The sequence below is a fragment of the Lissotriton vulgaris genome, chromosome 11, assembly GCF_964263255.1.
Source record: "Lissotriton vulgaris chromosome 11, aLisVul1.2, whole genome shotgun sequence".
NCBI classification, from domain to species: Eukaryota; Metazoa; Chordata; class Amphibia; order Caudata; family Salamandridae; genus Lissotriton; species Lissotriton vulgaris.
In genome coordinates, this window is record NC_141699.1 from 399860340 (window position 1) to 399887558 (window position 27219).

General features: G+C 48.0%; 1 protein-coding gene across 1 annotated transcript in view; it reads left to right on the top strand.

The window, feature by feature from the left end:
- The first annotated feature begins 24836 nt into the window (after positions 1-24836).
- DDX56 (DEAD-box helicase 56) overlaps positions 24837-27219 on the top strand; it is a 138358-nt gene continuing 135975 nt past the window's right edge. Inside the window, exon 1 of the mRNA XM_086943431.1 lies at positions 24837-24972. Within this exon, the coding sequence (XP_086799557.1) occupies positions 24913-24972 (60 nt within the window). The 5' untranslated portion in view covers positions 24837-24912. The remainder of the gene's footprint in view (positions 24973-27219) is intronic.

Consider the following 27219-nt stretch of genomic DNA (forward strand, 5'->3'; position numbering starts at 1 on the left):
GTTGTTTCCTGAGTTATAGCACGACCATAACATTTATTACAGTAATATTTGCTGCATTTCCAAAACACTTTCAATAGATGTTGTTTTTCTTGGGTATATGTATAGCCCATATAACAAAGAGGCATTTTGCCTTTCTGTAAAGTTACAAATTTAGCTTCTTCTGTCATTGTTCTGTTTTCTTCCTACAGTAAATAAATGTTACATAGAAAAATTTAGATTTGTTTTACATTTATAATTACATTTATCACATTTTCACAGTATATTTACCAGTTGTTCAGTTGTTTGGAGGGCTGTGCTCTGTGTTTTGATGGTTTTCTTCTCTGTTTCTTTTGTTGATGGCTCTGTTGGTAAAAGAAAAATCATTTATTGTATATGTTTTGTTTACAATTCTTGGATTCCTTTTCATTTGGACCTTTTCTTTCTAAGTTTCGTTTTATAAGTTGTCTCTGTTATTTCAGTTTGTATACTTACTTTGTTTTTAGAGTTGATATGTTTGTAAATGTTGGCCTTCTTTTCTTTAATTGTGGTATATCTGCAATAAATGGTAAAAATGAAAGATAATATTTATTTTATTGTTTAATTTATTATTTGTAGTTTGTAGTGCTAAGCCTAGTAGTTAATGTAAAGTACTTACTTTGGTTTTCTTTATCCTTTGTTTGATGGTAGCAGCTTTCTGTTCTGGTGAAAATTCTGCAGAGTTTCCCCTTCTTCACGTTTTGTAGCACCAAGTGGTATCTAATTGTGTGTTTTCTTTTTTTATATAGTGTTTGAATTATGTGTTGGTTGATTTGATTGGTTGATTTAATTGTTTGGTGTTTTTTATTGGTTGTTTGAGAGATTTAGAATTTTTTTGGTAGTTCTGTGATTCGTTGTGTAGATGGTAGGTAATGGTTTTATATTGTGGTGCATTTATTTTTCATTGTTTTTATTTAATATTGTTTTGTAATGTGAGCTGTATAATGTTTTATATGATTATATTCTGTAAACTTATTGTATTATAAAAATGTTTTATATGTTATAAATGTTGCTGTTTATTTATTGTTTAATTGTAGTATGTTATATTTTCTATACGTATGCTGATTTATGTTAAGATTAATGTGTTTTTTTACAGATATATTCGTATAATATTATGTATAGTGAAGTTGATAATTTGATTTTGCGATATTTTAGTGGTCTATATTTTTGTTTTCGATATTTTTGATTATGTTTTTATGTGTTTTGAAAGTCGATATATTTTATTTGCAATATTATTTTGGGTCGATAATATTGTTTTCAATGTTTTTTATTGCGATATTGTTGAGTCGATATTTGTGTAGTTTTATGTTTAAGTATTGGGAGTCGATATTTTTGTACTCGATATAATTACGTCGATAATTTTTGTACTCGATATTCGGTCCGTCGATATTGTTTCAGTGATCCACATTCCAGTGCTCTATGTGCCGATTTAGGAAAAGGACAGTACTCACATGCATTATAATGCCTAGCCCAGGCATAATGGTGGCATGACACAGTGGTGGCCAGTGTTCGGATATTAGCATCATTGTCAAATTGAGGTAGCCACATGTTGTATAATGGTGGCCACCATTAACAAACTGATGCATCCTTGAACTTATGGTGCCACCCTGATTACTGTTTTTAATATATTTTAGGCATCCGTAGTATTAATGGTGTCTAGACCTGACACAAAGGTGGCATTCATGCAATGGTACCCATTATTGGCCTATTGTGTTGTCCTTGGCGTTATGGTGGCCATCTCCGGCATAGCACTTTACATGCAGCTGAAGTCTTTGATAACAGTTTTAAGGTTACTGTAGATTAGGATTCAAATTGATGAATTGCAAGTAACAAAACAATCTATGTGACAAAAGCAGTAACCCCTAAGCTACCCACATAAAAATACTTTTTCTGTGATATGCAGAATAGACGTTCTTTGCAGCAGGCATGTTAACTCTCTCTCTCTCTGCTACTGCAGAGTCAAAAGTTGCACCAGACAACTCTGATCTCTCTGTAGCTGGAACATGATAAATCATCACTTTATCTTTCACTTACTGACAGAGTCACTGGGTTTGGGTAAATAATTCCTGCTGCTCAGCCTGGTCGCAGTAGCTGGAGTCTGTGGGGTCACTCACTACAAACCGGTGATCTGACTGATAGTGTTCTGGTGTGCTGGAGACAAGAGAAGCCTGGCCCATCTGCAGCTTGCAGTGAGGGTGAGAGGTCATGGTGTGGCACGCTTTCAGAGCTGTGCCCTGCATTTAGACACATGGCGCCCACTCTCAGTCTCACCATGACTGGCATAGCCACCAAAAAATCCCGACGACCAGGCGAGAGGAGCACTGTTCAGGAAGTCATGGAGGTTGTTGAATTATGAATTTGGTCGGCGGCAGAAGCAATTCTTGGTGGTGGCAGGATTTTGAAATTAAAACATTGTGCTGCTGCTCAGCCTACATGGACCAGAAGCCTTTCAATGGTAGTGCCTACACCAGACATGAAGCGGCTGCCGAAATTCCAGTTGGGCTGCAGGCCATGAGTGTCCCTCCTGTGAGTGCAGCTCTATCTCTCCTGAGTTGACAGAAGCGCACATGCATCAGCTCACGCCAGCCACAACAGAGAGCTGTAGGGGTGGTGAAACCATGATGCCCGGGAGCTGGTGCTACGATTAACGTTACAGAGATAAAATCTGCTCAGTACGCTTTGGGCCCAAGCTGCACTCAGCAAACTTGAAGCGCTTGAAAACGTATGCACATGCACCAGCGCAACGAGGTCTGAGGCCTTAACAAAACTGAAAGCACGCTGCAAGTGAAGCAGGTTTGCAGTGCACCATGGTACATGCTACACACCATGAGCCTGATCTTAAGGGCAGTGGGGTGCTCAGTGTGTGGCACCAAAAAAAAGGGGAGCAATCAGAACAGGGCCTAGTAATTGGACCATATGGCACCATGAGCCAAGCAGAGATGGCGTGAATAAGCAAATTACTTTTCATACCGCCACTTTAACTCAAGTGGTATTTCTTGCTCTAAACCAGTTTGTTGTAATGCAAGAGTATGATTATTCTGGCATCGGTCATCTGCAAGCTGCTAGTAGGAGACTATTACAAACAATCTTACACTTAGGGGGCCGATTATGATGGCGGACGGACCTGAGTCCGTTCGCCACCCCGGAGTAGGAGGGACCATCCGCAGGGGCAGCGGCGGTCCCTCCGTGCAAATTAGGATGTGACCGCCACCCTGGTGGTCACATCCTGTATTTTTAACATTGCCGCGGGTGCTGCTTGAAGCAGCACCCGCCGCAATGTTAAAAATGTAAGCTGTGCATTTGCATGCACAAAGCGGCAGGCACCGCGCGGTGCCTGCCGCTTTGTGCACGCAAATGCAGGGGGGTACCATAGGTACCCCCCATGTGCACCCCCCAGTCCCCCTTCACCCCTGGGGGCCCGCAACGGGCCCCCAAACAAAAAATCCGTATGCCTTTGCACGGCAGAAATGCCACCGTGTAAAGGCATAGTACTGCAGACATCCTAATATGGCTGGCGGTGTCTGATAGACACCGCCAGCCATGTTAGTGCTTTTCCGCCACGGTCGGAAGCCGACGACGGCGGAAAAGCTGCGGACGGAATGCCAGACCCACCAGCCATCCTAATATGGCGGTGGGTCTTTCGAGGCTCCGCGGCGGTTTTCCCGCATCCACCGGGCCGGCGGTGGCTTCCGCTGGCCCGGAGGATGCGGGAAAACCGCAATCATAATAGGCCCCTTAGTGTGACATGTCAGCCTGACACATGCCCTTTGTAGAAAATGATGTCACCATTTTTTTATGTTTTGGCATGAAGGACAATTTGCATCAGTAAGGCAAAATATTTTATAAATGACAGGCACCAAGTCGGTTCTGAGTATAGGAGGCATTACATTTAGCATAAGGGTGCAAATCATATGCATAGATGCTCCTGTACCCAGATTACCGTTGCTTTCCTATGATTGGCTGTTTACTAAAGTCAATAAAACAGACAGTTTGAAAAAGTATCTTTTCTATAAACAATGCATTAGCAACCAGTTGCTTACAAGGTACCTGGTACTCTTTTAAGAGCAATGTGTCACACAATGTAGATTTTCGCTATTTGTTTTAAAAAGCAGAAAATTACACACTACCACGTAGGAATTGTTTCACATGCACATTCATTAATTTTGTATTCTGTTACAGAATTGTATTATTCTTAAACCGCATACAACCGCTGAAAGATGTTGAGTCACTGTAGCAGGGAGACTAGGGAAGGAGAAGGGCTTTCCCCAAACACAGAATGGTGGGTCGCTGACTCTACTACCCTCCCCTCTCTCCACATCAACCAGCGCGAGTGGAATTCGGACTCACAGCCGCTGTGGAAAGACCAGGGAGAAGAAACGACGGAAGGTTCCTTTAATTGGGCGTACCTGGAGGAAGAGGCCGCGCCCCGGGATGACGCACGATTACAGTGGACAAAAGGGAGGAAGTAGGAAGAACTGTGGGTGACGACAACCCGGAGGAGCTGCTGGTGTGCTGCGGAGATCGTTTGGAGTGCGGAGAAGGAGCTTGCCAAGAGAAGAAAACTCGAGAGGCACGAGTGAAAGGAGTTGCTGCGCCAGGAGGCCACCGTCCCCACGTCTCGCCCAGCCACTCTCTCAGAGGAGTGTGGCTCAACCAGGTATGGCAGCGTGTGTCGGGCTGGGTTGGGAGGCGGGGAGATTCGTCTTTCCGTTAAGCTCGTCCGACCAGCTACTGCCTGTGGGGCATTCTTTGTACATACTCCATTTCCCTCCCCTTGCCTTCCCCGTACCCGTAACACCCTTTCCTCACACTCTATCACCGACCTCGTGTATATAATAAACTCGTGTATATACACATATTGCAGAGGTATCCCCCCTTCACTCCTTGGTTTCCCCCCTGGGCATTGTGTAAAAAGGACTGTTACCTGACGGCCGCACTATATTTCTTTCTACATGTCCTGCGGTGGAGTAACCAAGGCAGAGCAGACTCCAGTGGGCCACGAGAGAGAAGCCAAGACCCCGGAAAGACCCCAGAGTATACCTGCAACAACGGAACCAGCTATACTGTCCTGGGAAAGACTCACTTTGAGGAAAAAGAAAACCTTTATAAAAATAAAACCATATTTACCGAGATCCAGTCTCCGAGCCCTTCCTACAACCCCGCCACAACTGGTGTCAGAAGTGGGATCCCCCCTTCCATCCCGTCACCTGTGATGGATCAACTCATACAACATCTCATAAAAGGACAGGAGAAGCTGGAGTGGGCCATTGAGCACCAGATGTCTTCGGCCCAAGCTGACAGAGAGGTGTTCAAGAATGCCATGGCTGCCCAGATAGAGGGCTTACAAAATGCAAAAGGAGACCCCGGGGAAGCTCCAGTGGTGGAGCGACGGGCTCTCGTGCCCCACCCATCCGGTATATCATTGCAGAAGTACGTGACAGGCGATGATCCGGATGCCTTCCTCCCCAATTTTGAGAGAGCCGCGAGGGCCTGTGGCTGGCCGAGGACAAATGGTCTTTCTTTTTAGCTCCGTTGTTGTCCGGAGAAGCCCAGGCGGCATACCAAGTAGCGAACACTACAGAGGACACACCATACCAAGACATATAGGCCATAATACTGGACCACCTCGGGCTGGATGCTGAAGCCTACAGGGTCCGGTTCAGGAAAGAGAAGGGGGTACAGGGAGAGAATCCCAAAACTTTATTATTTCGGCTTAAAGCTGCCGCCAACAAATGGTTAAAACCAGAAAGCAGGAGCAAGGAGGATATCATGGACAGTATATATTCAAAACAGTTCATGGAGGCTCTCCCCTATGGGACACAAAGATGGCTGAGACAACACTCAGGACTATCACCAGCCCAAGCCATTGAAATGGCCGCCAACTATTCTAGGGCCCAACCAAAGGCTCTTCCCTGGGACATTGAGAAAGCGCCAAAAACAACACAGGTGCCGAAACTAGAGAAGAGACCCAAAACCGGGATTGAACCCTAAAAACCTAGACCCATCAAGATGGAGGTACCTCTAATGAAAGGTCCCCAATGCTTTGCTTGTGGGGAATGGGGCCACAACACCAGCCTATGCCCCAGGAGAAAAATGACGGAAGAACCCATGGAGGTGGGATACGTCCCGAAGGCTGTGATGTATACCGCAGAGATGGGGCCTTCGTTCTATGTACGTGTCATGGTCAATCACAGAAGTATAAGGGCACTGCTTGACTCAGGATGTAGGCAGTCAGTTATTCAAAAAAAATTAGTACTACCAGATCAGGTTCTCCCAGACAGGATAGTACACATAAGATGTGTTCACGGTGATGTTAAGCCTTATCCCCTAGCCGAAGTAACCCTCCATCCTATGGGAAGACCCCCTTTTACAGTGAAGGTGGGAGCAGTGGAATCCCTACCAGAGGACCTAATCATAGGTGTTGATAACCCTGACTTTCTATCCCTGTTCCAAACAGAGGTAAGGGAGGCAGAGAAAGAAAAAAGAAACCCAAGCCCGGCCCTGATTGCCTCAGAACCCTGGGTATTAGACCGTAATTTTAGATTTGCGCAAGCAAACGATACCACCCTCTTTAATGCATGGGAAATGGCCCACGTTGCCAAGACCAATCCCAACACCCCGTTTCCAAGGTTCATCATAGAGAACGATTTACTGTATAGAGAGGGAAGAGCCGACGAACTCCGTCAATTATTAGTACCAACGGTCTTTAGGGAACAAATTCTCTTCTATGCCCATACCCATTTAACGGCGGGACATGCAGGGTCGGAGAAAAAAAAATCAGAATATATTAAAATGTTTTTACTGGCCAGGCACATACAAAGAAGCCACTGAGTACTGTAGAATTTGTGAAATATGTCAAAAAAGGAATCTTTATTAACCCCCAGCCATGCCCTTACAGCCCCTTCCCATCATAGGGAACACCTTTGAGAAAGTGGGGATGGACATTATCGGGCCCCTCCCCGGACATCAAAAGGAAACACCTATGCCTTTGTAATAGTAGATTACACCACACACTTCCCCGAGGCCTTTGCTCTTCGAGCCCCCACAACTAAAAACATTGCTGAGAAGTTCCTAGAACTGTTCTCGAGGGTGGGATTCCCCAAAGAAATATTAATGGACCAGGGAACACCGTTCGTGTCTCGCCTCTTGAGAGAAGTGTGCAGAATGTTGAATCTACGACAGATACGTACCTCGGCATACCATCCCCAGACCGACGGCCTGGTGGAACGGTATAACCGCTCCCTAAAAACCACCCTAAGAAAAATGCTGTCTTTAGAAAGCAAAGGCTGGGATCAACTTTTACCTTTGGCCCTGTATGTACTAAGAGCACAGGTACAAAGCAGTCTAGGGTACTCTGCCTTCGAGATGCTATACGGACGGCAGCCCCAGTCCCTACTCGAGATAACCAAAGAGGCTTGGGAAAAGGAAGATCTAAATGAACAAAGATCACTCCTAGACTATACGCAACAGCTGAAGAGTAAACTGGCAAAGCTGAGGGACTTGGCTTATTCAAACATCGAAAAAAAACAGCGACGCCAAAAACAACACTATGACCGAGGAAAGAAATGGAGGAAAATGTCAGTGGGTGATTGGGCTTTGGTTCTCTTACCTTCATCAACACAAAAGTTTCAGAGTGAATGGATGGGACCCTACCTGATCATAGAAACATTGGGTAACACAACATACCGGGTACAGATCTCTCCTTCCCGGCACCAATGTTTCCATATAAACCTACTAAACAAATGGTTGGGACCTCTCCCAAAGACCTCCCAGTTCGGGTTACCCACAGCATCCAACACGTCTACATTAGAACAGTTGCCCATGAATGATGAACTGTCCCCAGAGATGAAGGGTGAACTCCTTGCAGCCCTACAGCTGTTCGCCACCATGTTCTCAGACACTCCTGGACGTACCAGCTTAATCGAACATAAAATAGAAACAGAGCAAGGGAAGCATGTCAAAATGAGACCCTACAGAATACCCGCGGCAAGAAGACAAGACATTAGACGAGAGGTACAAGATATGCTAAAACTAGGGGTGATACATCCGTCCCGGAGCAGTAGGTCATCACCGATTGTCATTGTACCAAAACCAGAAGGAACTACCAGGTTCTGCATGGACTTCCGCTCCCTGAACACAATATCATCTTGTGATGCGTATCCCATACCCAGGGTGGACGAATTAATCGAGCGGATAGGAGAGGCCCGTTTTATCACCACGCTAGACCTAACGAAGGGTTACTGGCAAGTACCCCTCAGAGAAGAAGATAAATGTAAGACAGCTTTCACCACCGACGATGGACTTTTTGAATTCAACGTCCTTCCGTTCGGCCTCCACGGGGCACCGGAGACTTTCCAGAGACTGATGAATGAGGTGCTCCGATCTCATACACCATTCTGTTCAGTATATCTGGATGATATCGTCATCTTCAGCGCCTCATGGCCTGAACATATAGCCCACATTCAAACCATCTTAACAGCCCTAAAAGCAGCAGGACTGCACGTTAACGCAAAAAAATCACGAGCAGCCTTTTCCAAACTCAAATACCTTGGTTTTATGTTAGGGGACGGAGTGATTGCCCCTCAAGAAGAAAAAATCAACGCAATAGCGAACACACCTTTCCCATCCTCCAAAAGGGACTTAAGAGCCTTTTTGGGTCTGATTGGATATTATAGGAGATTCCTACCCAATTTTGCGGAAACTGCTAGTCCCTTCAAAGATCTCTTAAAAAAGAACACACAACCCGCCCAACTACAACACCCTACTAAAAAAGCGAGACAGGCGTTCGGGGATTTAAAAACAGCAATAACCACTAGTCCGGTACTTATATCCCCCAACTTTACCAAACCTTTCTTCCTGGCCACAGATGCTTCAAATACGGGTATAGGGGCAGTGCTATCCCAAATAGGAGCAGATGATCTTGAACACCCCATTCTCTACATTAGTAGGAAGTTGCATCCGAGGTAAATGAGGTACCCTACTATACAGAGGGAGTGTCTGGCCATACGGTGGGCGGTGGAAAAGCTCAAGTCTTATTTAGAAGGGCAGGCTTTTGTCCTCTATACAGACCACGCTCCACTACAGTGGATGTACAAAAACAAATCCCAGAATTCTCAGGTGGTTTTTGTTTTTACAACCCTTTTCCTTTAGGATCCTGCACAAAAAAGGCAGGAAGAATTGTAATGCGGATTTCTTGTCCAGGTCTTGTCCTCTCCCCGATCGAGAGAAACCAAGGGGGGAGGTGTGTAGCAGGGAGACTAGGGAAGGAGAAGGGCTTTCCCCAAACACAGAATGGTGGGCTGCTGACTCTACTACCCTCCCCTCTCTCCACATCAACCAGAGCAAGTGGAATACGGACTCACAGCCACTGTGCAAAGGCCAGGGCGAAGAAACAACGGAAGGTTCCTTTAATTGGGCGTACCTGGAGGAAGAGGCCGCTCCCCCGGATGATGCACACACAATTACAGTGGACAAAAGGGAGGAAGTAGGAAGAACGGTGGATAACGACACCCCGGAGGAGTTGCTGGTGTGCTGCGGAGATCGTTTGGAGTGCGGAGAAAGAGCTTGCCAAGAGAAGAAGACGGGAGAGGCACGAGTGGAAGGAGTTTCTGCGCCTGGAGGCCACTGTCCCCACGACTCGCACAGCCACACTCTCGGAGGAGAGTGGCTCAACCAGGTACGGCAGCGTGTGTCGGGCTGGGTTGGGAGGCGGGGAGACTCGTCTTTCCGTTAAGCTTGACCGACCGGCTACTGCCTGTGGGGCATTCTTTGTATATACTCAGTTTCCGTCCACTTGCCTTCCCCGTACCCATAACACCCTTTCCTCACACTGTATCACCAACCTCGTGTATATAGTAAACTCGTGTAAATACACATATTGCAGAGATGTACCCCCTTCACTCCTTGGCATTGTGTAAAAATGTATTTCTTTCTGCATGTCCTGCAGTGGAGTAACCAAGGCAGAGCAGACTCCAGTGGGCCACGAGAGAGAAGCCAAGACCCCGAGATAACCCCAGAGTATACCTGCAACAACGGACCCAGCTATACTGTCCCGGGAAAGACTCACTTTGAGGAAAAAGAAACCTTTATAAAATTAAAACCATATTTACTGAGATCCAGTCTCCGGGCCCTTCCTACAACCCTGCCACAGTCACGTATTAGGATTTAAAAAAATCTCCTTTCTGAAGTCTGTTCCATCACTGGAGCTGGGTTCTACTTTATGGTGTTATTCCCTATTCCTAGTGGCACCAATACGACAGGAGAAACCACTACAATGTAGCTCAGAGCTACAGCAATCCCCAATTGCATGAATCTTTCACAACAAGTTTATTGATAATGATGAGCATATGAAGTAGGGTGGCATCCCACAATCAGGACGATACCACCAGGCATTTCAGTTACGATTACAATATAGATCTGAGCGTTGAAGCAAGAAACCAACGGAATCTAGGATACATGGAAACAGTAATCTCACCTTCATCTGTTCAATTATCTATCCACCCAACTCCCGGATCCCTCCCTGGAACCCGCCCTAACCCCGTGCATGTGTGTGTGAACTGTGTTGACGGAAGCCCTTGGTGTGTCTAGCATGTGTGTGGGAATGGGTGTTGCTGGGTCATACAGGGCTACAGGTCCTCCTCTTGTTCTACCGGGGGGTCTAGTGTCAAACCTCTGTAGTCTGCCCACCTCTTCCATATTTTAAAATGTTTACGAGGGCATCCTCGCGCCTCAAAGATTAGCCTCTCCAGACCCATACAGAAGTCCATACCAGCCTTCCATGCAATCAGAGGGGGGGGCCTCACGTCCTTCCACGCTCGGGCCATGTCTTGTTTGGCTACCACCAGCCCCAGGAGGAGCAGGTGTCGCTTATATATATTACCCCCAACCCCATCCATGATGTGCAATAGACCCAAGCGGTGAGTACGGGGAAGGGTCCAGCCCAGCACCTCCGACAGACAGCCCCATACACCCCTCCAGAAGCCAGCTAGTTTGGAGCAAGACCACACTGTGTGGAGCAACGTACCCACCTCTGCCCCACATCGCAGACACTCCGGGGACCCAATCAGGCCCGCCTTCCACAGACGCTCTCGGGTATAATAGGCCCTGTGTAGAACCTTGAACTGTATGAGGCGAAACCGTATCGCTATAGCCGCACCCCTCGGGGATTCAAGGGCCTCTCGCCAATCATCCTCATCTAATGGTCCGATATCGGCCTCCCAGTTCGCCTTCAGCGGAAGAAGGTTGGAGGAGCAGTGGGTAACCATAGTCTGGTAAATGCGTGACACTTTCTTGTCCCCAAGGTCACCCATGAAGACCTTTGCTTCGATTGGGCTGAATTCAGGGAGTGAGTCAAGGTTGGTTATACTGGGCGTCAGAGCATGCCGGAGTTGTAAAAATCGGAAAAATTGAGACTGGTGCATATCAAATTAGGTGCGAAGGGCCTGAAAGGACTTGAGAGTCGTCCCGGACAGTACATGGCCGAGCTGCGATATACCTATTGAGTCCCAGCCATCAAAGCCTGATAACCTAGATAGTTCCGGTAGTAAGCCGTTGCGCCATAGCGGCGTTTCTGCGGTCAGCCTGCCCCACCAGCCCATGCGACGCAGTGCCTGTCGCCATACCGCAAAGACAAGTTTAGTGACCCTCGGCAGCAGCCGACGTAGTCGGGATGAGTATAGGATGGTGTGGAGCGAGTTATCGCCCATCAACGCACGTTCCAGGGCGTATGCTGGATCCCCACCGTCACCATACCACCATTCATATAGAACAAGGAGATGGGCGGCTTGGTAGTAGGACTGTATATCCGAGGTGGCTAAGCCCCCACAGTATGTGGACAAAAAACAAGTGCGCAGCGCTACTCTGGCAGCACCTCCAGCCCAAAGGAAGCGACCCAGCACTGAGTTAACCTGCCGAAACCATTGAGGTGGGATAGGATATGGATGGTTCTGTAGTTGGTAAAGTAGGTGCGGCAGTGCAACCATCTTAAAAATGGCAGACCGGCCAAAGATTGACAGGGGCATTCGAGACCAAGTTTTAACATCTGTCTGGACCCGCTCCCAGACGGGCAGTAGATTGCGCTCCCAGGCAGTATCCGCCGAGTTTGAAAGAAACACCCCGAGGTATTTCAGACCCGCTGTGGCCACTTGCAATTCCGAGGCCCAGGGATCCGTCACAGTGCCCCCAGGCAGCACCCAGAGGGTGGACTTGCGTAAATTTAGATACAAACCTGAGACCTCCCCAAACAGCTGCATGACTTCCAGGACACGTGGGCCGGAGCGCTGCAAATCGGTAAGGAAGAAGAGGACATCGTCCGCGTATAGCGCGATTTTATCCGACAGGGTGGCATTCCACTCGAAGCCCCGTATCAGCGCATCACTGCGGACTCTGGCAGCCAGGGGTTCCATGGCTAGGGCAAAAAGATAGGGGGAAAGAGGGCATCCCTGCCTGGTCCCCCGGCCAATGCGGAATGTCTCCGACACCGCCCCAGCGACTCGCACCGAGGCCGTAATGTCCGTATAGAGTAGCTTGATATAGGACCGGAAGATTGGGCCTAGGTTGAGCCACGACAGCAGTGCAAATATGTACGACCAGCTGACCGAGTCGAAGGCCTTGTTGATATCGGCCAATAATAACGCTGCCTGGTCCCCCATGGCTCCAGCAACGTCTATCGCCGCCTGTGCCCGTCGGATATTATGTTGCGTCGCCCTGTGGGGCATGAAGCCTGCCTGATCCGAGTGGACCAGGTCTGTGATATACGGAGCCAGACGGTTTGCTAGGGCCTTGGCCAGTATTTTGGCCTCGATATTGATGAGGGAGATAGGCCTATATGAGTCATGGCTACCTGGGGGTCTACCAGGCTTCTGAAATACCACTATTTCAGCATGGCGCCAGTCGGGGGGCAGTGCTCCCCGTGTTCGCGCCACCTCAAGAACTCGGCGATAGTGTGGCCCCAGCTGTACGTGAAATTTTTTAAAAAACTCACACGGGTAGCCATTAGGGCCAGGAGCCTTACCAGCATTGAGATGCCCCAGAGAGTATCCCAGCTCCTCTGCCATGAGGGGTGCGTCCAAGGCCTTCCTGGCCTCGTCTGACACTCGGACGGGCGGCAGTTCCGCGAAAAACCGGGCTAGGTCGCCCTCAGGCAATTGGTCACATGAGGCGTATTGGGCTTCAAAGTACGTGGCGAAGCTCGCAGCCAATTCGTTAGGGTCAGTCAGGACCTCCCCATTGTTGTCTGTGAGTCCCGGCAACATGAGGGGTTGGAAGTGGTGTTGGCATAATCTGTGGAGCATTGAACACGACTTGTCCCCCCATTGATACACCCTACTTCTTGTGGCCAGCCACGCCTGTTTGGCTTCATCCATCAATAGGGACGCGTACGATTGCTGTGCCTGTAAAAGCAGCCGTAGCCCGATCTCATCACCACCCACTCGGTGTTCCTGTTCGAGGGTCACCACTCGCTCAGCCGCCACCGCAGTCTGTTCCCGGCGCCGCCTACGGGCCTCCTAGCACCATGCGATATCCACCCCCCGTATGGTAGGTTTCATAGCCTCCCATACCATTTCTACGTCAGCCCCCTCTATTAGGTTCTCCCGCCAGTAGTGATCTATGGTTTCTCGCAAATGCTTAGTATAGGCTGGCTGCAGTAGATGCCACGAGGACATCCTCCACCTGAACGGCTGCCGTTTTCGCAGGAGGTTCACGTTAACTGAGACGGGGGAGTGGTCGGATAGGCCTCTCGGCAGAATGTCCGCGCTCCTCACCCTACTCAGGCATTCACGAGGTAGAAACACATAATCTAAACGCGAGAATGACCCATGCACCGCCGAGACATAGGTATACTCACGGGTCGCAGGGTGCATATGTCGCCAAGCATCCATCCAACCCAACCCCTCACTCATTGCATGCAGTCTGGTGGGTGGAAAGGAAGGGGGAGGGGTTACGGCAATTGCATGAATTTTAATTCACGTCATTCATAAAACATATGGACTCCTTGCATTTTTGAAAGAGTTAAACAGCCATTAGCATTCATTTTCTCAACCATAAATTAGTGGGGGCGGGGGGGCTTGGCGAGATGTTAACACAGGCTTGTTTTAACTCCTTGAGAACCTAATGTGCGGTGGCAGCAAACACAGGGCTGAGGAATCATGATCATCTACCTTCTCAAAACTCTTACGGCTTTCCAGAGTTCACGCGTAAGGGTGTCTCAATAGTAGTCTACACCGTTCTTTAAATATTCTTAATTTCCCTCCCTCCTTTCCTTGCTCACCAGGGCATGCCAGGCATCGCCTTCAGGTGGAAACTGCACTCTGCCTTCGTGGCCTCTGTTGCCAACCTTAATGCAAACTTTACTATAAATGTGCAGGGAGGCCAGGAGCATTGTTAGACCATCTTCGGATGGCATCTTCATACCAAACTTTAAAATGGCAAATCGGTGTTTACACTTTACAGCATTAATGCTATTTTCACATACCTAATACAGATGTCCTGCTCTCCCATGAGACATTCCATCCGGTCAATGGCGATTTGCGGGCTGGGGCTGCAGCCTGGCTCCAATCCACAAAGACGCACTGCAGCTCCAAAGGAGTGGGATTTGGCAGCACTGGTAGGAGTGCAATCCTCCTCCTCGAGGCAACAGTGTTGACAGAGTAATGCACACCCTGCTGTTTTGCAAACAAAATGATCTGGCTAGCTGCACCCGTCACTTCTCTCACATGCAAGGCGCCAACTGCCAAATACACTGTGGGCGGAGGGCCTCTCCTCTAGCCCCTGCTCTTTGAAGTAAAAGCATTCCAGGCCAGCATGGGGTGGGGGATGGAGTCACGTGTTTAGTCAAAATCAACCCTGCCTCTTGTCTCTGGTGCTGTGTGCACCCCACCCCGCCCCAGGCTAGAGGACTTAACAGACTGTCACCTAATGAAGCAAATATAAATGGCATTGTAAGATGCAGCGCCCACCATCCTGATAATGCAACACTGCCTTGTGCCTCCGGGGCGAGTAAATCTCGCCGGGTTCGTACATGGGGAGCTGCATTGTGCATTCACTTTCATAGTGCTTAAAAACACGAGTTTCAGATTACTACAGCCTGTAACAGCTCGTGGATTTTTCTTTTGTTAGGCCAGTCTCTTAACAGCAGTCGCCCCTTGTAGACCCGGCTCTGAGAAATAAGTGCCGGTGCTTAGCACTGGAAAGCACCGGCAAAAATTAAGCACTGGTTCCCACAAGGTCAAGGACGCACTTAAAAAGCACTCTCAGCGGCACTAGGGCGGCTGGGTGCAGTGTGCTGATGTCCAATGTTAGCCTATGGAGTTAGAGGGCTGTCGGTTGATGGCTGCTCATGAGCAGGCGACAAGGTTGGGGGAGCAAAGCTCCTAGAGCTAAACTCAGGGCAAAGGTGGGTACAAGTTGGCACACAAGGTACACCGACAGCGGCACAGGAGTGACCGGGTGCAGGGTGCTGGATCGACTTGTGGAGCCCTTTTGGTTTCAATGGGAATTCTCCAGTCACAACAAACACTGCAGGCTCGGGCATGAAGATCTTCTGGAGGCAACCAATGGTTGGAGAGGTAAGTTGAGATGTCGAGGGATGTCGGGACACCGTCGGTTGGGCCACCCAAGGCTGTGAAGCGTCGGGTGCAGGGTTGTCTTTTGGCATCAGGTTTTCCTTACCGGCTCCGGTCGTGGTCGGGGGACCCTCCAGATAGAGGCTGCATGCATCGTCGGGAGCTTTGAGTTAGGTCAGGGATCACCAGATCCTTGGTCAGAATCGCTGGGGAGACCGCCTTGTGGTGTTGGACCACTTGAACTCGAGGAGTAGGCATCAGGTGCAGAGTGGTGCAGACTTGCGGATTTGGCCGGAGCCAGAGTCTGTTGGTGAACAGATCCAATGCTCACGGGAGACAAAGTATTTGTAGGGAAGGCAGGGCAGGTCCTCTGGGTTCTGAGGGGCTCCTGGACACACTAGAGTTTCACTGGAGCAGGTCAAGGTCGGGCAGGCCAGTAGGGCTGGGGACAAGTCAGTTGGTGTCCTCCTCTTCCTCTTTCAGCACGGCTCTTCTGGCCTTCATCTCTTCTTCTTGCTTGTCTGAGGAGGCAAAGTTTGGGTCGCCCCTAAATACTAAATTTAGGGGCATTTCAGGTAGGTACAGGTTGGGACCAATATGTCCCTTCCTTACGGTGGGTACACCCCCAATTATGCCACCCTCCAGTGGTAGGGGGGCATAAGCCTCACTCTGGTTGGTTGGGTCTCCCCATCCTCAAGATGAAGGGGACTGAGAGTTGTGCTTCACCTTGCCTCCCTGAGAGGTGGGGTTGGCAAAGGTGGACACACCTCTCCTCCTATCTTGGTTCTTCCCACAGATTCTCTCGCCCAAAGTGGGTATCAGAACCGGTCGCTCCACTCGCAGCTCACCCCTCCCTGCCTTGCTGCCTGGTATCGCTGTTATCCTGCCTTGCTGCCTGGTATCGCTGTTACCCTGCCTTGCTGCCTGGTATCGTTATTATCTCCTGCTTTGGTTGTGGATTGTGCCAGCTATTCGCGACATTGGTCTCCTGCTTTGCTTTGGTTATAAATTGTGCCAGCTATTCGCGCCATTGGTCTGGTTTGTGCCGACGGCCTGCATTGTGTGCCATTGTTTTGCTCTGGTGACCGCGACCTCCTCTGTGCCTGATATCGCCCAGCATTATTTAGCCAGCTTGTTGTGCCCTTAGCCCGTCTCTGCCGCTGCTCCCCCGCGGCCCCACCCCGCTCCCTCCAGCTTCTAGCGAACCTCCGCCCTCGACACCCCACTCCCGCCTCCCAGCTGCTCCTCCCTCCCACAAACACTAGAGTGAACCCGCGAGTCAAGGAGCTGTGACCGTCCTGACCTGGTCAGAACAGGTCGCTCCACTCGCAGCTCACCCCTCCCTGCCTTGCTGCCTGGTATCGCTGTTATCCTGCCTTGCTGCCTGGCATCGCTGTTACCCTGCCTTACTGCCTGGTATCGTTATTATCTCCTGCTTTGCTTTGGTTGTGGATTGTGCCAGCTATTCGCGCCATTTGTCTCCTGCTTTGCTTTGGTTATAAATTGTGCCAGCTATTCGCGCCATTGGTCTGGTTTGTGCCGACGACCTGCATTGTGTGCCATTGTTTTGCTCTGGTGACCGCAACCTCTTCTGTGCCTGATATCGCCCAGCATTATTTAGCCAGCTTGTTGTGCCCTTAGCCCGTCCCTGCTGCTGCTCCCCCGCGGCCCCACCCCCGCTCCCTCCAGCTTCTAGCGAACCTCCGCCCTCGACACCCCGCTCCTGCCTACCAGCTGCTCCTCCCTCGCTCCGCCCCCCTCCACTCTCCACTTAGGAATGAGTCACTTACGCGCAGCGGGCGTGCCCTATGCGCGCCAAAGGTAAGCCTGTCTACGCCCGTCCGCGCCCGGACCGTGCCCAGAGCCAGAGCCCCTGGCCCCCGCAAAATCCACTCCACCCGCCTAACATACGACGACGCAACCCTCTCTGCACTCAACACCGGCCGTCTCCCCGACTGCCACCAAGCCGCCCCAGAACGCACCCATGGACCCTTCACCTGCCAATCCTGCAAGTTCTGCTGCATCAGGACCCACACTACATCCATGAACGCCAAACAGAGCTCCGACAATAACCACCTGAAGTGCATCCTGCTCAACACCCGCTCAGTCCACAGACACGCCATTGAACTATGGAACCTACTAGACACCACAACGCCAGACGTCGCCTTTCTTACAGAAACCTGGATGAACGCCTCATCAGCGCCCGACATCGCCATAGCCATCCCGGATGGTTACAAGATCATCCGAAAGGACCTCATCAACCAATATGGAGGAGTCATCGCCATCATCTACAAGAACACCATCCGCGTCACGACCAGCTCTGACGACACCCTCACAGCCGCCGAACACCTTCACTTCCAGATACACACTGACCCCAAGACCACACTTAGAGGCACCCTCATCTACAGACCACCAGGACCCCGCACACAATTCAGCGAAGACATCACTGACTTTATCAGCCCACACGCCCTCCCCTCCGAAAACTACATTCTCCTAGAGGACCTCAACTTCCACCTGGAAAAGAACAACGACAGCAACACCACCACCCTTCTGGACAACCTCGCCAATCTCGGACTCAAACAACTGGTAAACACCCCCACCCACTACGCCGGACACACGCTCGACCCATACTTCTCCAGCAAGCACGTGTCCTTCAATCATGCCACAGGACTCCACTGGACGGACCACAGCTGCGTCCACTTCAACTTCAAAAATACCCCGACCCAACACCACCCACAACAAGTCCCCCGCAGAAACTGGAACAAAATTACCACCGACCAGCTCACCACATCGCTAAACCAAAACCCTCCCACCAAATCATCGGACCCAAATCAAGCAGCCATCAATTTCGCACAATGAATCACCCACTGCGCTGACGAACTAGCACCCTTGAAAAACCATCACAACAAGCCAGGTAGCAAAAAAGCCTCCTGGTTCAATGACGACCTCAAGAACTCCAAAAAGAACTGCTGCACCCTCGAGAAAGCCTGGCGAAAAACCTAACCACAGACAACATGACCGCCCTCAAGGACGCCACCCGCAAACACCACCAGCTGATCCGATCCACCAAGAAATCAGCATTCAAGGATCGACTCGACAACAACACCCACAACAGCAAGGAACTCTTCAACATCGTCAAAGAGCTTACCAACCCCAGCGCCGGCACCAACGACCTCACTCCCTCTCAAGACCTCTGCGACTCTCTAGCCTCGTTCTTCCACAGCAAAATCGCTGACATACATAATAGCTTCGGCGACCAGTCCACCCCCCTTACCACCGAACTGAAGCCCCCCACCACCACCCTTTGCGCCTGGAACCCGATCAGCACCGAAGACACCATCCGCTTGATGAACTCCATTCACTCCGGATCACCAACCGACCCATGCCCCCACCACATCTTCAACAAGGCTGACTCCATCATCGCACCCCATCTCAGGGATATCATCAACTGCTCCCTCAACTCCGCTACCTTCCCGGAAAGCTGGAAACATGCCGAACTCAGTGCCCTCCTGAAGAAACCTACAGCAGACCCCACCGAACTTAAGAACTACCGCCCCATCTCGCTCCTCCCTTTTCCTTCCAAAGTCATAGAGAAGACCGTCAACAGTCAGCTCGCCGCCTTCCTCGAGTCTAACGGCTCCCTCGACCCCTCACAGTCCGGATTCTGAGCCAAACTGGGCACCGAGACCACCCTCATCGCAGCCACAGACGACATCCGAACACTACTCGACAACGGGGAAACAGCTGCCCTCATCCTCCTGGACCTCTCCGCAGCGTTTGACACGGTCTGTCATAGCACCCTTGTACAACGCCTCAGCAACGTTGGGATACAAGGAAAAGCATTGGATTGGATCATCCCGTTCCTCGCCGGAAGAACCCAGAGAGTCCGCCTCCCCCCTTTCAGATCAGAGGCCACCGAAGTCATCTGCGGCGTACCACAAGGATCATCGCTCAGCCCCACCCTCTTCAACGTCTACATGAGCCCCCTCGCATCCATCGCACGCCAGCACAACCTCAACATCCTCTCCTATGCTGACGACACACAGCTGATCCTCTCCCTCACCAAAGACCCAAGCACCGCCAAAACCAACCTACACGAAGGGATGAAAGACGTAGCCGAGTGGATGAAGAACAGCCGCTTAAAACTGAATTCAGACAAGACGGAAGTCCTCATCCTAGGATCATCCCCCTCTGCATGGGACGACTCATGGTGGCCACCGGCCCTGGGCAGCGTACCCTTACCAACGGACCATGCTCGCAACCTGGGATTCATTCTAGATTCCTCCCTCTCGATGACCAGACAAGTCAACGCCATCTCATCATCATGCTTTAACATCTTACGTATGCTCAAAAAGATCTTCAGATGGATCCCCACTGAAACAAGAAAGACGGTCACCCAAGCACTTGTCACAAGCCGACTGGACTACGAAACACCCTCTACGCCGGAACCACAGCCAAATTACAGAAAAAACTCCAACGCATTCAGAACGCCTCCGCCCGACTCATCCTAGACATACCCCGCCACAATCACATCTCCGGTCACCTGAGAGACCTTCACTGGCTCCCAGTCAACAAGAGAATAACGTTCCGCCTCCTCACCCACGCACATAAAGCCCTCTACGACCTAGGACCCAAATACCTCAACACGCGCTTGACCTTTTACACCCCCACCCGCCAACTACGATCGTCTAATCAAGCCCTCACCGCGATTCCACGCATCCGAAGAGCCACCATGGGAGGAAGATCATTCTCCTACTTAGCGGCCAAAATCTGGAATTCTCTCCCCACCTACCTCCGCCTCACACAGAACCACCTCTCCTTCAGAAAACAACTCAAAACTTGGCTATTTGATAAGTAGCGATCCCCCCCCCCCTCAAGCTCCTTGAGACCCTCTGGGTGAGTAGTGCGCTATACAAATGTTGACTTGACTTGACTTGACTTGAGGCCAGTGGCTGGGAGCAGCAAATTGCTGGGTCTGCTCACAAAGGCGGCAAGCCTTTGAAGCTTCTCCTTTGTGGACCCTGCCCATTCTGGGGGAGGAGGCTTGGCACCTCTGCCCAGGATGTGCTTTGTTTCAGGACCATGGGAGTGGTAGGCTCTCAACTCAGGGGTCTAGAAACATGTCTGGGGTGGCAGCTGGCAAGCAGCCAGTCAGCCAGGACACTAGAGTTAGGTCGTTTTTCAGGGGGCATCTCTAATATGCCCTCTGAGTGTATTTGGCATTAAATCCCACACTGGCATCAGTGTGGGTTTAATGTGATGAGAAGTTTCATATCAAACTTTCCAGACTTCAGTAAAGCCATTATGGTGCTAAGGAGTTCGTAATGACAAACTCCCAGATCATATACTCTTTATGGCTTTACTGAACTTACAATCTCTTAGAATGGACTTATGCACTGTAGGGCTCATGCACCTGTAACCTCACCAGTGGTATAATGCACCCAGCTAGAGGGTTGGCCTACCTATGCCACAGGCAGTGGATTGTGCCATATCCACACTTCACTTTGCTCTGCACCAAAACACGAAGCCGGCATTGGCAGTGTGTGTGGGTTGGGGTACATGGTCTCTAAGGGTGGCACAATATGTGTTGCAGCCCTTAGAGGCCTTCCTTGGTCACAGTGCCCTTGGTACCCATGGTACATTTTACAGGGGACTTACATGTGGCCAGAGAGTTGTCAAATGGGTTTGCAACAGTACAGTTTTAGGGAAAGAACATAGGCCCTGGTTACCTGGCTGACAGGAACCCAGGGCACACTTAGTCAAACAGCATTAACATCAGCAAAAAGTGGGAGTTAACCATGCAAAAAGGGGCACTTTCCTACAGGCGGTAAAAGCTTTGTGACCTATACTGCTAAACTGTGGAATTCCCTTCCCTTTGAATTGAAAAATTCCCAGAACCTTCTACATTTCGGGAAAGCATTGAAAACATGGCTCTTCTAATAAGTAAGGGGGTCATATTGTACCTACCCCCAATCAGATCACCCTGACTCAGGGCAGTACCAAGACACCTTCGGGTACACGAGCGCTATACAACACTCAATACCATAACAATATAACAATGTGCATTGAGGAAGACGAATTAGTAATCTGTGCTCCGAGCGAGAGCTCAAAGTTGTGTTCTGGTGGCAACACCATGTTCTCAGAAACAATACTTAAAGTTTTTTTCTGGCTGTATGAAAGGGGATGAAATGTTGATTTTTTCAGATATGGAGTATCTTGTATCTGGCAGGCAGTGATTGTATAACTGATGCAGGATTTTACAGTCATAGGTGGATTGAGTTACTGGTTTCTGCCTGAAAGTGTGGCATAGGAGTATCAGGGGAAGACAGAATGGAGATCAATAGATTTGTGTGCTATGATTTTGAAGGAAAGTAGAAAATGTCTGTCCTGTAGGATGTTAGCGCAAGGGACTAATTAGCCGTCCAATGATGAGTAAATGTGAGGCAGTTGAAGATTCTGTAGTTGATCTCCGCAGCAGATGTTGGAAATCAGAAGAAAAATTGTATATCAATAATATATACATAGTAAGAAAATCTGAATAACAATGTGATGTCTCTTAGTGGAGTGTTGCAACAAGAAAAAAATAGAGTACATAGAAATTATCCTTAAAAATGCTGACTGGCAGATTAATTGGGCTAAGCTGTGATGAACACCATGAGACAAAAGGAATTGGCAGGGTGGGGGGAAAACCAGTAGAGAGCGTTGTTAGTTATGCCTAGAGTGGTGAGTACATAGAGGACAGTAGTGTGGTTGACAATATCAAATACAGGTGAATGGTCAATTTTTCACACCACCTGTAGCAACTGCACTGGCTATTTATCTTAGAAACAGATGCTTTTAAAATGCTTTTGTCAATGTAATGGCCTTTTCTGTTTCCAAAACAGTTCAATAACTACATATCAAGAAGCTCTTTTCGTTTTACACATGAAATACCTTTTGACGTTTCTGAAAATTCAGAGAACAAGGGCAGGTGGACATGTAGTTTGCTTTCGCATTATGAAGTCAGGAACATTTTTTAATTAGCCTTCAGAAGGGAATCCAATAATCTTAAACTTAGGAAAGTGAAAAAGACCCGACTCTTTACTTATCTATCATATTGGAAAACTCTAAAATAATATTTTGTTTTAAATACTAGTTGCTTATAGCAGCGCCACTGCCGTGACCTATCGTTTTAGATCTAGGACACTTTGGGGGCGCCGTGCACTTGCACAAAACTTTTAAATAGGATACAATAAAAAGAGAGTATTTTTAAGGATGACAGTTTTTGTGGCTTGAAAGTATGATGGGATTTGACATGTGACAATGGAGTCTACAGGCAGATTGTAAGGGCTTAATTCTGTAATGGGACGTAGGAACTGTGGTAATGGGGTTAAAAGGAAGGCATTCTTGGGTTTTAGAGAAGAAGATGAGTTTTAAAAGAGGGCAAATGTTTGAGGCGTGTAATTGATCAACAGTATATTTCTAGATTAAGGGTAGGATGTCTGCTTTGAAGCACTAATGCTGAGTACAGAAGCTGAGAGAATAGTTAAAGAGGGTTATCTGATAGAATAGGTGATCAGAGGACTAGCTGGAGAGCAGAAAGAGTCGGATGGTGCACAAGAGGAATGGCATTCTTAAGAATAGGAAATAGTACATCTGGAGATATCAGGGAGAATGTTGTTGTTATAGTATTATTAATGGGAGTCTGGTTGTGAGGAGTCAGTTTGGGGCGATTTTGATGTTCACGATTTGGAGCAGAAATGAGTGGGAAAGTCTAGGGGTGAGGGGGCGAGAGAGTGGGAGGTGGAGAGGGGTGAGAATGCTATTTATAGAGCGAGCAAGATGCTGTGGTTACCTCAGGTCTTGATAGTATGTTGTTTTAGTAGTGTTTGGTGCAGAAGTGCCCTAGCTTAATGCTAATTTGTAGTTACCTAGATTGGGGAGCGTCTGCTGTGCACAGGGAGTTCGTTCCACGCCTTGGCTGCGATGGGTCTTTGAAACTGCAAATAAACAGCTCTCAGTTTTTCATAATTCTTAAGTGTGAACAATAGTTAGCTTATGTGATCGCATCACAGAAAGTAATGTCATAGAACCTTTCCATAAATGACAACTGAAAACAATGAAAGTGACATGAGGGAAATTATAACAAAAATAAAACAATATATAGAAAATGATTAAAATAATATCCAAACCTTACTAAAATGTATTCCTTAAGATTGCAGAAAAGGGATACTATATGCAGGTGTCCATATTAGATGTTGAACATAATATACTATCCTAGGTTGTGGCGAAGTGCAGGAAGGGTGTTTATGACCACTCTTTCTTTAAATTGAGAGGTCTTTTGGATTGACAAACTTCTGGTGTAAGGGCTTCCTGTAGTCTGTACTGTGCCCAGAAGCAGGTTTGCACAGAGCAGAGCTCTAAACAGAACTCAATGTTAGTTAATTTCTAGCCTCTCAATCTCACCACTAGTGAGATTTGGTATTGTGTAAATCTCAACCTGCCCTCCAAATGTATGAGTCTCCTTCGCAATGAGTGACACTTAAAGTCTGTGCAAGCATAGTTTGATCTGGTCAAAATCATGGCTAATGGCTATTCCCATATGCTAGTTGTAGTCATCCTATGAAAAACCCAAGTTAATGAGTAATCATGCTCAGCCTTAATGAGGTAACATTACTACCTTCATAGCAAATTCATCTTGCATTAACTGACTCTTTAAATATCTGCTTTTATCTTTCTAAATGTTCTTAATTATTTGTTTTGAAAACTATGAGTTTGAAGCAGCATACAGGATGAGAAGCTAGCGGAAACGCTTTGAAAGAAAGTGTTGCATTTTTTGGGGGAATTTTGATCCATTATTTTAAGTATGCAGTAATGAAAGAGCTCTTTAAAAATAATATATTGTTCATTTACTATGAGCTGTTTATTTGGATATGTTTTAGTTTTCTTTACCCTAATACTCAAGCAACATGGAGTCCATGACTTTCTAGCTTTCTTCTTTGACATCTAAATGTTAGAGCGCTAGTACTTTTACACGTGCGTTGCCTTCTTGCGACTCCGTCTCTGCAACTTCGTTTTTAACGTGCCGGAGAGAAGTCTCACAACAATGCTCTGTTTTCCAGACACTTGAGGTCCCTTACACTGCAAATAGTCACTGAAGTTCGGAGGTGTGTGGAATCTGTAATTAAATTTGTTAGACTAAAGCGAAATAATACAAGTTTCTTCCTCATCCAAGATGGCTTCTCCTAGCCAGTACTTTAGTCCCTTTTCTCTGTTGACAACAGAACTGTCTGACCTCTGACCCTTTCGGTGCTTGAAGACAGCGTGTGCGGTATACAGTGGTTCGTGCTTCAGGATGGCGGCTTCAACAGGACTGGATTTCCACGAGATGGGTTTGGAGGATCGACTGCTTAAGGTGCGGGCGGAAAGGAAGTGGAGAGACGTTGTAACGTCGCCGCTTCACATCAATCGCTTGCGCACCCGAATTGAAGTTGTCCCTGGGCCGCCCCTTCTGATCTTGGCATGGGAGTTCTCCCCCTCTTGTCCCTGCGGTGCGTGCTAGTGACTGTGCCCCCTTGGTTCACTATCGACACTAGACTATCCCTTGATTGCCCCTTATAAAATCCCGGCCAGCCCCCACATCAGATCTGACTTTTTATGAAGCTTCCTACTTTCCAGACCCTGCTACTGAATTCCCCCTCCTAGTGTTCCCTTACAGCCTCCTCTCAGACTCACATTATGTATTTGTTCATTCTGTCGTGCTTTTGTAAAAGCCGGGCTCTAGGGTATTCAGAGTGCCTTACAAAAGTAGCTAATTTTATAAGAATACGATATTCCACTACTGTTAGGAGCAATGACTTCATATATCTTTCAAAGCGAAGAACTTTTCAGTTCAGTTTTAAAGATAGTCAATGAGGTAGCGGTATGTAAGCCTGGAGGTAAAGAGTTTCAGACTCCAGTAACTCTCCCCCAAAAAGGACTTCTGAAATATAAGGGGTTCTAGAAGTAGGGTTATAGCACTACGTGACAATATGCTCCTGCCAGATTTCTGTAGCTCGGCTGTGGTATCGTGGAGTGGACGTGTGTGAGCGTTTTGGGCGAAGTAGGCCATTCTGTACATAGCCCTAGCTTCAGATTTAAGCCATCAGTGTTAGAAGTCCAGGTAAGATGTCGTTATACAATTTGATAAGTCAAAATGTTGCTATGTACTCTTATCTTTGCAAAATGGCCTTCAGGTTGAATTGTGAAAAGAGATATTTTGCAATGACTAATCAATATATTTCACTTTATTGTCTAAGAATTGAGCAGGTTCTTCCGATTTAGTAGTAGGGTTACCAAATCAAATGGATGGGGGTTATTAGCAGTTTAGATTATTTAGGAAAATTTGTTTGGGGTGTTTTTTGGCTTTGTTGATAAGCAGTCTGAAATGGGTCACCGTTGCCTTGCTGACATATTATTTGTCAGGTGATCTTACGACCCTGATGGGCAATGATGATCGGGGTGGAAGGTGACTGTTAACATTTCTTATCCAAGAATTTCAGGTATTTACTTTTCTCATAAAAATCTTTACTGAACCATGGAGCTGAAGCTTTTTGTGTGTTTTTTTTGCTCTTGGATGGTGCTAGATCTTCAAGCAGTTTTGAGAGACAGCCAAATTAGTAGGAGATCAAGTTGTTGATGCCCGCATTAGGACTGATAAGCGGGAGTGGATTCTGTACTCTTGAGGCCAAATTGTCGAGGTCACGACTTTTGGTGTCTCAAAACCAAGTTTATTCCTTATTGAGTAGGGCCCAGTTACAGAGTGGGAGAGGAGCAGTACGATAGAGCTGAGAGGATGATCTGACCAGTTCAGTTATGTGGTCTTCCCAGGCAAGCAGCCTTTTCTTAGCTATAATTATAATTATAATGTAGCCTTTGGTGTCGGTTGGTATAAGGCTCTGTTGGTCTAAATCATTTTCAGAGAGCACGGAGGAAAGGAGATAGACTGCTGTATTACCCGAGTTGCACCTGTAAAGATCAATATGGCAGAGAAAGATATAATCACAACAAATTGCTTGGTTAGTCACGAGCTTCATGCGTTTCTCGATAAATGTTGTATTGTCAACAGAAGGGTGACAGATAACTTTTAGTCTATAATAAGGTAATTCGCTCTTAGTAGAGGTCTGGAATTAGGAAAACTAGTTATTGGGTATCTGTTTACTTTGAAAATCTTTTCTGTAAATTACTGCAACTCCTCCTCCAATCCTCTCTTCAGTCTTAACTAATCATGGGGTAATTCCGAGGCAATGGAAGGTTCACAACATTGTGACATGAGTTGCTGAATAAGGTCTACTAAAGCTAGTAAATCAATATTGTGATTGGTAATAGTGCCAGCAAAATCCAACTTGTGCTTCACCCCTGCTGTACAGTAATATTGCATGCAGCGCAGAGCTCAACGTATAGTTTTGGTACTCAGGTGCCAGAGATTCCATTGAGATAGGAATAATGTGCCTGTTTGCCACTGCTTTTGTCGAGTAAGTGAGACATTTAGCTGTATGGGACAATATAATTGGTATTATGCTTAAGAAGATTTTATCCATGGTGGTCGAGTTGGAGGAGTGTGTGACATGGACGTCCAGCAGAGCAGGCCATGAATATCTTAGTTTGAGAAATGGGGGTGGTG